This window comes from Arvicanthis niloticus, chromosome 1 (genome assembly GCF_011762505.2).
Source record: "Arvicanthis niloticus isolate mArvNil1 chromosome 1, mArvNil1.pat.X, whole genome shotgun sequence".
NCBI lineage: Eukaryota > Metazoa > Chordata > Mammalia > Rodentia > Muridae > Arvicanthis > Arvicanthis niloticus.
Genome location: NC_047658.1, coordinates 88023027 through 88036480, shown reverse-complemented (window position 1 = coordinate 88036480; position 13454 = coordinate 88023027). Strand labels below are relative to the sequence as shown.

General features: G+C 39.7%; 1 protein-coding gene across 1 annotated transcript in view; it reads right to left on the bottom strand.

The window, feature by feature from the left end:
• Positions 1–3195: 3195 nt before the first annotated feature.
• The window catches only part of LOC117716854 (uncharacterized), a 64502-nt gene continuing 54243 nt past the window's right edge, over positions 3196–13454 (bottom strand). Inside the window, exons 26-31 of the mRNA XM_076941891.1 lie at positions 12367–12496; positions 9122–9313; positions 8214–8428; positions 6735–6957; positions 4263–4308; positions 3196–3315 (exon numbers count right to left, since the gene is read on the bottom strand). Coding sequence (XP_076798006.1) covers positions 3293–3315; positions 4263–4308; positions 6735–6957; positions 8214–8428; positions 9122–9313; positions 12367–12496 — 829 coding nt within the window. The 3' untranslated portion in view covers positions 3196–3292. The remainder of the gene's footprint in view (positions 3316–4262; positions 4309–6734; positions 6958–8213; positions 8429–9121; positions 9314–12366; positions 12497–13454) is intronic.

Below are 13454 nucleotides of genomic sequence, written 5' to 3'. Positions count from 1 at the left end.
CATCCCCTCTCCTCCAATTACTATGAGGGTTAGCTCCCACCATCCTCCTGTTCCTGCCTCCCTGCTTTTGAAATTCCCCAACACTAGGGAATCCAACTTTCAGGTACCAAGGTTATCCACTTCCACTGATGCCTGGCAAGGCCACCCTCAACTACCTATACAGGTGGAACCATGAGTCCCTCCCTTTGTGTTCTCGGGCTGGAGATTTTAGAATGTCTATTCCAGCTTGTTTCTTAGGACCATTTGCTTGAAAAATTGTTTTCCAGCCTTTTACTCTAAGGTAGTGTCTGTCTTTGTCCCTGAGGTGGGTTTCTTGTATGCAGCACAATGCTGGGTCCTGTTTATGTATCCAGTCCATTAGCCTATGTTTTTTAATTGGGAAATTGAGTCCATTGATGTTAAGAGATATTAAGGAACAGTGACTATTGCTTCCTGTTATTTTTGTTATTAGAGGTGAAATTATCTTTGTGTGGCTATCTTCTTTTGGATTTGTTAGAAGAGGATTACTTTCTTGCTCTTTCTAGGGTATAGTTTCCCTCCTTGTATTGGAGCTTTCCTGCTATTATCCTTTATAATGCTGGGTTTGTGGAAAGATATTGTGTAAATTTGGTTTTGTCATGGAATATCTTGGTTTCTTCATCTATGGTAATTGAGAGTTTTGCTGGGTATAGTAGTCTGGGCTGGCATTTGTGTTCTCTTAGGGTCTGTATGAGATCTGTCCAGCATCTTCTCGCTTTTAGAGTATATGGTGAGAAGTCTGGTGTAAGTCTGATAGGTCTGCCTTTATATGTTACTTGACCTTTTTCCCTTACTGCATTTAATATTCTTTCTTTGTTTTGTGCACTTGGTGTTTTGATTATTATGTGACAGGAGGTATTTCTTTTTCTGGTCTAATCTATTTGGCGTTCTATAGGCTTCTTGTATGTTTGTGGGCATCTTGTTCTTTAGATTCGGGAAGTTTTCTTCTATAATTTTGTTGAAGATATTTATTGGCCCTTTAAGTTGGGAATCTTCACTCTCATCTATACCTATTATCCTTAAGTTTGGTCTTCTCATTGTGTCCTGGATTTCCTGGATATTTTGTGTTAAGAACTTTTTGCATTTTGTGTTTTCTTTGACAGTTGTGTCAATATTTTCTATGGTATCTTCTGCACCTGAGATTCTTCTATCTCTTGTATTCTGTTGGTGCTTGTGTCTATGACTCCTGATTTCTTTCCTAGGTTTTCTAGCTCCAGGGTAGTCTCCCTTTATGATTTCTTTATTGTTTCTACTTCCATTTTTATGTCCTGGGTGGTTTTGTTCAATTCCTTCACCCGTTTGGTTGTGTTCTCTTGTAATTCTTTAAGGGATTTTTGTGTTTCCTCTTTAAGGGCTTCTACCTGTTTACTTGTGTTCTCCTCAAATTCTTTGAGAGTGTTATTTATGTCCTTCTTAAAGTCCTCTATCATTATCATTAGAAGTGATTTTAAATCTGAATCTTGCTTTCCTAGTAATATGGGGGAATTCAGGACTTTCTTGTGTGGGAGAACTAGGTTCTAATGATGCCAAGTACCCTGGGTTGCTGATGCTTATGTTCTTGTGCTTGCCTTTTGCCATCTGGATCTCCTTAGTGCTACCTGCTCTGTCTCTGACTGGAGCCTGTCTTTCCTATTACCTTGGTTGTATCAGAACTGTGTGTGGTGGGTGTTATTATTGGGGTAAGAGCTGGGGCCCAAAATCTGCTCAGTGCTCAGGCACAGACAGGAAAGAACCAGTGCTCCTGGCCAGGAGTGAATTCCTGGGTCCTAGTGGGTCCCAGTTACTCCCTGCTTGGGACGAGTGTTGCTGTCTGCTTACCTAAGATGCTGCCTGAGTTAGAGCTCCTGGGAGCCTTGCTTCCTCTTTGGGTTCTTTGAGATTGGGGGCAGAGCTGCCTCCCAGGATCTGCTTAGTGCTTGGGCCCAGACCAGAAGCCCGGTTGTACCTTCTTTAGGTAAGAAAAATTTTCCTTTAATAATTTTGCTGAAAATATTTCCTGAACTTTGACCTGGGTTTCTTCTCTTTTCTGTCTTCCTATTTTATTATTCATAATTTGGTCTTTTTATATCAGCTCAGATTTCTTAGATGTTTTTATGCTTAATTGGTTTTGGTGGGTTTTTTTTTTTTTTGATCTAACATTTTCTTTGACTGAAATATACATTTCTTCTATCTTGTCTTCAGTGTCTGAGATTCTTTCATGTCTTGACTCTGTTGGTGAGTTTACCTGAGGTTCTGTTTGTTCATATTGTCTGTGAGTCCTTGAGCATATTCATAAAAGCTGTTCTGAAGCCCCTGTCTTGTGTTTCAGCTATATTGCATTTCGTAGTATCCACTATAGTAGGATTGTGTGGCAGTGAGCCACCGGGAAAGGTGCTTTGTGATAGTATTTGAAAATCTAATCTTAAGACATTTCCAAAGATGAAATTTCTTCAGCAAAAGTTTTTCTCCCCTTTTGAGAAAAAGGCTATAAATCAGTGTTTAAAGTTAAAAGCATCAAAGTTCAAAAATTCTATCAAGTTTTATGGAGCTATAATGACCGCAACACATCAAAGCTCTGACTGTGGACCATCTGCCACTGTACTAGAGTGATATCCACGTCTGCAGGTGCATTTATACTGCAGGTGAATATTGGGGAAGGAAAATAAGCCACCATCAAAATGACTTTCAATCCTAGCAAATGATGAATGACAACTTGGCTGTTTACATGCTGTTTAAATAGCTGGAATTTGGGCATTTGGGGTATGTAATACGTTTTCATTTGTGAAATACACAGAAAGGTAGTTTATGCCAAGAAACAGCTTAAAATATAGGATTAAAATATTTAATTTGTGTGTGGGTATGTGTGTGTGTGCACGCGTGTGCATGCATGAATGCACTTATATATAGGTATGCTTGGAGGCCAGAAGTGGGCATTAGATCCCCTGAGCTTGAGTTAAGGTGGCTGCGAGTCCCCTAATGTAGAGCTGGGATTCAACTCAACCTCTGCAACAGCAGCAAGTGCTCTTAACCGCTGAGCCATCGAACTAGCCCTTAAAGATAGGGCTTTTATCATGCATATGTGGTTGAAGGAACATGATATAAAAACATGTTTCTTCAATAAAAGTTATCATATAATATATTTAATGGGAAACTACTGAAATGTTATATAAGAGGTCACTAAATAAGATGTCTTTGTTTGGAAAAACATGTTTATTTTAATCTGTGCACATCTTTGTTATCTCCCTAAAGTCGATCTTGATTTGTTACTTAGATCCTGAAGGATAGCTTCCAAGGATCAAGACTGAAGTTCAGCTGCAGCTAGAAAGAAAAAGAATTACAATCTTTATTTCAGGGACTTCACAGTTAACAACAGTACTTAGTAAGAGAGACTTAGCCTCATCAGGAGAGATAAAAATGTATCACTACAGTACAAAACTAAATGTTCACACACACACACACACACACACACACTGCATTTATTATTATCAGGGCTGAGTGTCAGTAGCATTCCTATTCTTCACTCACTCAGAGACTAAGTGCTAAGCTACTGGGACAAGTCCTGAGATGATGAGAGAAGATGAGACATGGCAGCCCTCAACATGTCATTGTTCTATATTCCCACGTCAGATGGAGGTGCAGTGTCTGTATTGAGTGATACATTCTTAATATGGGAGCCATGAAGCCCCCAGAGGGAGCTACCTGCCATGTTGATACTGTAGCCTCTTAGGGGGAGGTGTAATTCAAGCTGATATTGGGGGAATAAGGGAGGAAGGCAGTGTGTGAACTGACGAGATGAGAAGACCACCGGTAGCCTATGGATACTGTAAGCAGGAGCAGTTGGCCAAAGTAGGTGAGTGTTGAGAGAGAAGGTGGATTAGCCTGATAGCAGGCACTCTGACTTCATAAGGAAATAGTATTTCCTCCTCTGGGGAAGGGTAAACCAGCGAGAATCCAGTAATAGGATTTAAATTGATACTTGTCAAGTGACAGCTTAGGACGTATGATTGCTTGACTAAGTATCAGTAGATGATTGTTGTAGTTTTTGAGGAGGTTGATAATGAATTATTGAGGATGAATGAAAAAGAGGCTTTGAAAAGCCATGGAGTTACCTGTTCATGCAGGGTGAACAGCACTCACTACGGATGCCTATGTCTGAATGCTTTTAATGTAGAATCTATAAACTAAAGGTAGCATTTGCTACCTATAGTTTGTCTTGGAAATTGATAATTTATTCTAAATTCAACTAATACATGTTGGCAACATACCTTTATATACCTCTTCAGTTATGTCTTTAACCATTTTTTGCTGCTTCTGAAATATCAGATTTTATGTTAAAAATCAAATAAATGATATTGTGGGACTGATATATTACATGACCCCTCAAGATTTATTAAAGTAGAAGTTTGTTAAAATATATACACATATGAATATCTATATAATATATATAATGTATAATACTATGTATATAGGTACACATACATAATGAATTAAGCCATTTTTAAAAGGGTAGATGTCATATGCTTTCACTTGTTGGTTGTAGATTTTATTTTATTTTGGTTCCTAAATTTGAGATATGTTTGTGTATGACATGAAAGTAGAGGTAAAATGAATGGGAGGGAAGAAGATGGAGGGTAGGAAGGGGACATGCTAAATGTATGATATCTAATTGTATGCAAACTTTAAAAAATAAACTAAAATGGGTCAAATATGATGATTCAAGAGTCATACTTTGAGACTGTTGGGAGAGAACTTACAGGAACAATTAAGGAGATAGCCACCACAGGCAATGACTTCTCAATGGGATTCAAATGGCCCAGAAAATAATAGCAAAAAATGGACAATGGCCCACATAAAATTAAAAAGCTTAGGCCTAAGAACTTAGCAGAGTGCTTTCCTAGTATCATAGGAAAAGACAGAGAAATCTTATGCACACTGACAGAAAAATTAAGTATCAAGACAGATAGGTCATAGAAAGGAGGAAAAACTGTCAATTATCTACCTAATAAGGGATTGATACTTTGCATACATAAATAACTAAACAAAAAGGTCAAAAGAGCAAATAAACCAGTGTGTAGAGAGAGTGTGAGGAGATATTTTGAAGCAAACATGTAGAAATGACTAATTAACATGTGAGACATGTTTAACATCTTCAGCAATCAGCGAAATGAAAATACAGAACTACATTGAGAACCCATTCAGACACACTCACCAAAACGAGAAATGTTGGTGAGGATGTGGGACATAGGAACCCTCAAAACCACATTGGGATTGTAGAATAGATTAGTCACCATGGAAACCAACACCATGTGATTCATCTCTAAATTAGTATATAGCAGCAGTCCTGCATCTCCAGGTTTGTCCCAGCACTATCCACATAGCCAAATTATGGAGTCAGCATAAGATGGCCAGTCAACAAATGGGTGGATAATGAAAATGTGAGATATATATATGTTTTATAGACTTAATTTTTTTTTTCTGGGAGCTAAAAAGTGGACAAGGAGTGGGAGGAGAGGGGAACCTGATCTGGTATTGGTTGAGGGAGAAGGACTGAAGCCCTGAGGGCCAGCAGAAAGAATGGAAATAGGCAAGGGGGGCAGGGTAGGAGGTTGGGGGGGACCCTCCAGAATGCACTGGAAATCTGGGAGGTGAGAGACCCTCAGGACTCAAAGGAGGAACCTTAGATGAAGTGCCTGACAGTAGGGAGAAGGAATTTATAGAGCCCACCTCTAGTGGAAGGCAGGGCATCAAGTGAGGGAGGGGGTTGCCATCCACAGTCACAGTGCTGACCCATATTTGTTCCTGTTTGAAAGAACTGCAAGGATTGAAATGGAGAGGAGCCTGAGGAAAAGAAGGTCCAGTGACAGGCCCAAAGTGGGATCCAGCTCAAGGGGAGGTCCCAAGGCCTGAACACTATTACTGAGGCTATGGAGCACTCACAAAATGAGACCTATCATGATGGCACTCTGGAAGACCCAATAAGCAGCTGAAAAAGTCAGATGCAGACATTTGCGCCCAACCAATGGACAGAAGCTGCTGACCCCTGTGGTTGAATTAGGGAAAGGCTGGAAGAAGCTGAGTAGGAGGGTGATCTTATAGGAGGACCAGTAGTCTGAATTAACCTGGACTCCAGAGATCTCTCAAACACTGGACCATCAACCAGGCAGCATACACCAGCTGATATGAGTCCCCATCACATATACAGCAGAGGACTGCTGGGTCTGGGTTCAGTCAGAGAAACTACACCTAACCCTCAAGATACTGGAGGCCCCAGAGAGTTTAGAGGTTTGGTTGGGTGGAGTGTGGGGGGTGGGGACACCCTCGTGGAGACGGGGTTGGGGATATGGAACAGTCAGAGGGTGGACCAGGAGGAGGGAATAACAACGACAAAAAACACGTGCTACCCTTGCTGAGTTCTATTCCTAGCGACCACAGGGTATTTTTATTTGTTTGTTTGTTTGTTTGTTTGTTTACAAACACCTGTAACCCCAGAGCCAGGGGATCTGACACCCTCTTCTGGCCTCCATGGGCAGCAGGCATGAACACATTGCACTTACATACATATAGGCAAAGCACTCAGGCACCTAAAGTTTTCTTTGTAGAGATCCTGACTATTATAACCTTTACCTACCATGCATAAGTCAACTAAACAGTTCAATACCTCACCAAATGGAAACAATTAATATTACTATCAGATACCAGAGTTAGAATGCCAAAGAAGAGAAGAGGATATACCTTACCTTGAGTAGACTCCTCTGCATAATCTCAAGAGAAGGCTGAGGGCTGGATATGGCAGGCTCTGGGTTTCTGCTTGCAATGAAGTTAGGGTTGCGGTTTACATAAGTACCATGCTTGGTGACACTTTGGGGGACATGCCTTGTAATAAGAATGTTCTGTACAGTTCTGATCCGTTCTGTCACCAGCAAAATGTCTGTTCTCACTTTGCTTAGTTTGTTATTAGTTCTGTGAAGATTGCAAACAGTAAATACTTATGCCTTGTTCTTTAGAAAGTATTTCATAATCCCCTTACCAATACCTTAATGTTGAAAATGCCTTGAAGCATACTGTTGGCTCTCAGGTATAGGTTTAATTTGTGGTGAAGAATTACATCTATTTCCAAGCTAACTAGTAATTCAGAGTAGGAGAGAGATGATGCTTGTCAATGATGGGTGGCTTCTAGAGGTGCCCCACTTAATAAAACTGGTCATGCCAGTGGAAATAACTGTTTTTAAAGGGCAAAACTATGAGATTGTGCTATGCTCACATTCTTGACTATAATAACTATTGCATCATAGAAAACCACAACAAAATATCCTGTGGTGATCCATGACAAATGTATACAATTGAATGTATACAAATGTACAAAACGTATACTTAAAAAAGCAAAACTCACAAACCAACTAGAAATAGTTTATGCAGTGAAGCAGCTTGGATTTCAAAAACTATTGAGTGAGCAGATTTTCAAGTTTTTGTTTTCACTACCCATAATGCACCCATAACTTGGGACAAATTAAGTATTTGGTACAGAGGGATAATCCAGAGGAGCAGCCTCTGGGAGAGAAGATGGTTCTTCTGAGGATTTGAAAACAAAATGAGGACTTCCTGGAGAGAGTAGCTTCTCGTGTCATCTCCGAGGTAGGACTTGCTGTTTCCTGTGCACACACCCTGACACTGGCCCAGGGATTATGTTTATATTATTATTATGTTTATTATATTGTGAATGGAAGTTTGTCCCTCACTGTGTTGACCTTCTTCTAGGACTCAGGTCTGCTTTGATGCACACAGCTGTAAAGCTTGTCTATAGGTAGGTCTAATGGTGACACCAGAGACTCAGTAGACACAATGGCAGGCGGTTATTTCCCTAGGAGCCAGAATGTGCCCAGAGGGGCAGTATTACTACTGTGGGTCCCTTTGGGTGTGTTTCTAAGAAAGAAGTTAAATTGTTAATGTTGCTACTTGAGAAAATAGTAACATAACTTTATGACAATATAACTCTTAATTAGCTGAAATTCCAGTGTATCCTTAGGAGAGAACAGCACAGAAAACTAAAAATGAAAAAGGGAATGTTTGGCAGCCACACTGCAAGTATAGGGTTATTTTCTGCATTACTTTCTGGTTCTAATTTGCAGTTTGCTGACATATCCTACTTAATCTTCTGAATCTGTTTCGGTGACAATTACACAGTAGTGGCGAGTGAGTGAGCTTCTCCCCTGACTTACTTGTATAGCTTCTGTGACAGCATCTTTCTGAGTTCCCACTCTCTGACATAATGCTGCTGGTATTTCTCCATCTTTCTCACATTGGACTCATCCTCAGCTTCCAGTTTCTCGAGCTCGGACTCTAGGTTTTTAATCCTGAGTTCCATTTGACTCATCACCGAGTCATTATTACTGTCTCTTAATGCTGATGCACGCTTTTTCTCTTCTAGTTTTGTCTATGGAAAATTAAAAGGATATGCTTTTAAAATAATTACACGTAACACTCAAAATACTTAATGTGCTTGCTCTAGTTTTGAGTAATTGATTCCCAGAGTAATTTTAAATATGTGAAATAAGATGCCAGAGTTTAAACTTTCAGTACCAACCCCATGATATCCAGATCATAAAATGAAATTGGACCTCGTTTTGGTTGGACTGGAGCTCGAACTTGGGGCCTCCTGATGCTTCTGAGCCACCAGTCTTAGTTCTGCATCATTCTCATGCTTGCCCTTATGGAACCAGACAGTTCACAGAATAGAGCGGACTCAAATTTCAATCCCCTCAACAATGTAACTTAAGGTTAATTGAGAAGCGTGCTGAAAGTGTGTTGCATTCCAGTTTCTCTTTCCCTCCTAGGGGTATTGTTTTAAATTGCCTAAAAAGCTGAAAATCATTATTCTGAAAGATTAATTGTATTTTAATGATGGAAATGGAAGTAATTAAAGGGATAAACAGATGTCACCTGCCTTCTAGAAATTTCTGAAACCAGCTGTTAAAAGACTCACAGAGGACACACACATGCAATTCAGTGAAGTTAACTTAGGATGTAACAGATCTGTTGTCCTGTAAAAGTGGCTGCCTGTCTTTTAAATGATGGTGTTCCCCTTTCCAACCCCTCCCTGCTACCGTCTCTCCTCATGCTGACCTACCATGTTCTCTCGTAGCTTGTGCTGCAGATCTAGTGCATCCCTTTGCAGACTCTTCTGATCCTCATGCAGCTTCTCGTACTGCTTTTGTGCTATTTTTATCGATAACAACTCCTGCTCGATGTATTTGAATTGTATATTCAGAGGTAGATATTTGGAGGTTATAGTTCCCCATTTTTCTTTCAATTCATGGATCTATACGAATAAAGTCACATAACCTGGTAAAAAAGGATTCAGGCTGGGAAAAGTTTAACAAAAAAAGAGTAGCAAACTTTGACATAAATTCAGTTGCAAAGCATTATAATCACCAGCAGAGTCTTAGAATGTAACCCACTGACCTTTGTAAAAATCAAAGAATGAAAGCCAACAGAGAATCACAAAAATATACTTTAAAATAATATTTCTATTAATTCTTTGAGAATTTCATACAGTGTATTTTGAGGATATATATTTCCCTCTCCCAGCTCCTCCCAGACCCATCCTCAACTTCCTACCTGGTCAACTTGATGTTCTGACTGCCTCTCTTTTAAAGATCTACCTGCCTCTGCCTCCCCAGTGCTAGGATTAAAGGCATGCACCAGTGATGGCACACACTTTTAATCCCAGTACTCAGGAGGCAGAAGCAGGCAGAGCTCTGAGTTTGTGGCCAGCCAGGTCTACAGAACAAGTTTCAGGACAGCCAGGGCTACACAGAGAAATCCTGTCTCAAAAACCAAATAACCAAATAACCAAAACCCAAAAACCAAAGACCAAAAACCAAAAACCAAAACCAAAACCAAAAACCAAACCAACCCCTCCCCCCAGACTTCCAGAACAAGAGTCTGGAAATAATACTATAATTAATTCATCTGACAAATATGAAGTCTAAAGTTGCATATCTTTTTCTGAATTGGGGGATGTTCCTTGTTCATTTGAATGTCTGCCTTAGTGGCTTTTTCATTGCTGTGAAGAGACACCATGACCAAAGCAACTTACAAAAGAAAGCATTTCGTTGGGGTCATTGAGGGTTTGCTTATAGTGTCAGAGGGTGAGTCCATTATGGTGGGGAGCATGGCAGCAGGTGGGAATGGGGCTGGAACAGTAGCTGAGAATTTATGGAGACCTGGGGGGAGGGGGGAATGGGGGAAGAGAGGGAGAGGAAGAGAGAAAGAGAGAGAGAGAGAAAGAGAGAGAGAGAGAGAGAGAGAGAGAGAGAGAGAGAGAGAGAGAGAAATGGGCTTTTGAAACCCCAAAGCCTACCCTCAAGTGACATATGACCTCCAACAAGGGTACACACCTAATACTTTCCAAACTGTTTCATGCACTGGGACTAAGCATTCAACTCTATGAGCCTATATAGAGGCCATTTTCCTTTAAGCCACCACAGCTGCATTACAGGAAGTGATGGTTTTCAGCAAGGACCTTGAAAGAATCTCCCAGCACAACGAGTGATCGGACCTCTGTGTTTTTTTTTTTTTTTTTTTTTTTTTTTTTTTGTTGTTGTTGTTGTTTTGTTTTTTGTTTGTTTTTTGTTTTTTTTTAAAACAAGATTGGCTTAGCTTAACAACATCCTGTAATCTTTTAGTCCTTTTTCAAAATAAGAGTGAATCTATCTGTAACTCTTTTAAGGAAATATATGAACCACTAATAAGTGCATGAAAAAGCATGTGCTCATCCCATCCTCTTAGTACATTGTGCAAAAGGAAACCTCCATGGTGTATTCTTCATATCACTAGGCTGGAAAGGTTTTCACTTGAAATGGTGGAGCACGAGCATAGGCAAGGGCATGGAGAAAACTGCAAGTCGCATTCAGTGCTGTCGCCTAGGGACATATTGACACCTCAAAAGACTGAGCAGACTCATATTGATTGGCTCAGCTATTGATTGAATATTCGTGAAAGAAAGCTTAAAACATGCAAACATGAAGGCTTGTATATATAGGTCCATGGCAGCATTATTCACCGAAGCCTGAAGTAGATACAGTTTAAAGGCTCATCAACTGAGGAATGAATAAACTGTATAGTATATTCACACTATGTATTAATAGGATGATACTACTTAGTGACAGGAAGGAGTTAAGTTCCGATATCTTTCGCTATATCATGCTCTTCGAAGCTGCTTTTGCCAAAAGAACTTGGGCCTATCTTGTAAGTAAAAGAAAGGGGATGTCATCTCCTCAGTGCTGTAGAGATGTCTAGGGAATAAGGTGCATTTTGGAAGCTTAGGCAGGAGGACTGCCACCAATTCAAGGACAGGCTTGGTTATGTAGTGAGTTCAGGATCAACTCACTGTAACAGGCAAGACTTGTCTCCAAATGGTCAAACTGCCAGACAGAAATGCCGTGTTCTGTTTATCTCCTGGTTAACTTCACTAACTTCTTAACCACCCACAAATGTCATGTTAAGTCATTACCTTAAATCTGTGGCCACCTTGTTTCTAAGACCAAGATAGCCTTACAAGCTGGAGGCAGCTACCTACCATGGTGAGGTTACACCCTGGAACAGGAGTGATTATCTTACAGGGACCAGAACAATCACCCCTAGCAGTGACAGCAGTAATGAACACCTTGCTGGACAAGACCTGAAACACCTTCGCTAGGAGTGTTGCACTTTTGTGCTCTGACCCAGTTCTTTCTCAGTGTAAACTTAAAGGTCATGTCACTAGCCTGAAGATGGACTTGGGTCACATGGACTTTTATCTGTTCCTCTCCTCAGTGTGAATATTGATCCAATATCCTGTCTGTTTTCACTACTCATCTCTGATTGTCTTATTGGTAGGGTTACAACAGCCATGAACACTGAAAACACAATGCAAAGCAAAAGGAAAAAGAACCAGAGTGCAGACTGTGTGATCGTTGGTGTAAAATGTACCTGACAGGCAAGGTGGTGGGAATGCAGTTGGTCAGGGGTTCCCTAAGGCTGATCAGGAAGAGGAATGAGTGATGCCTGTGGGGTCTGTGGCTCCTTTATAGGATGGTGAGAGCCGTCCCCAACCGAGGTGGTGCTTGAAAGCACTTACAATCATATCATATGCTTCTGACCTGCATCCATTAAGTAACTGGACCAATAGGCATGCTAGTTATATTCAAAAAAACAGATACCAAATAAAATGGATGCTATTCAAGATTTAGTGGTTTGTGATGATGTGCCCTGCTTGGCTTTACATGCCATTTTGAGTTCAACAGTCTAACCTTTCAATGAAAAAAAAAATTAAATTTTCACTGACACCAATTATGAACATTTAGGGGTCTCCAAACAAATTAAAATTACCTCATTTTTTAACATATCCAGTGAAACATTCACTTCAAGTTCTTTAGTTTTTAGATTTCCATGGCAGCTAAATTCTCCTTTTTCATGGTCATTCAATTTCTTTCTCGTTACTCCTAAGTGTTTCTTTATTCTGCAAAAGTATACAGTCAGTATGGAAAAGTTTTTAAAGAGTAAATGCTTAACAATCTTTCAGATGGATAGTATTTGCTATCACGTTTTTACATACATTATTTCTTTTAAAATAAATTTATTATGATCTCTTATTTGTTTCAACTTCAATTATTAAAAGTATTCTAATAAAATTATAATCTTAGGTAAATATTATGAAGAAAAATTTTATGGTATTTATGGCAGATAATGAATAAATACTATAAGCATATACACAATTGTTTTAACTGCTAATATCTACTTTAGTATATATTATGAAGTACTAACTAATTATTAACAATTAGGAATAATCTAGAGATCAGTAATTAAGACAAAGAAGAAAAATGTGGATATCTGTGAACTATATGCAAATATATACCACGTTACATATGAGAGTGGACTAACCATAGATTTTGGTATTTCTGGGGAGGGTCCTAAAACCAAACTTCTGTAGATAACCAGGGTGACTATATTTTAGTTGTATGTGTATATGTATACATATATACAGATCTCTGTACATGTGTATATATATGCATACAACAAGTTTAGCAACATGTATGCCCCATAAATGGGTGACATCCCTGGCAAAAGAACATGTGTGCATGATATCATAATTGAAAAGAGAAAAGCAGAAAGAAAATAAAACCTAAAGATAATTTTGGTAACTGTTTTAGCAAGGAGAATGCTTGAATGCTGAATGAAGGATGCTACCAGAAGAAGAGAAGGAAGAAAAATTGTCCTCACCCTTCTTCCCAAGGCTCAGGGACCATTGTGGAAGGAGGGGCAGAGACAATGAAAGGGCCGGAAGCCATGAATGCAGCAACAAAACAGTGGCCCTGCAAAAGGACAGCTGCATATAACGAACTCACAGTGATTCTGACAGCATGTACAAGCCCTGTGCAAGCTCAAGCCACCCCAGTCTCAGCAAGGGCGAAGGGAGG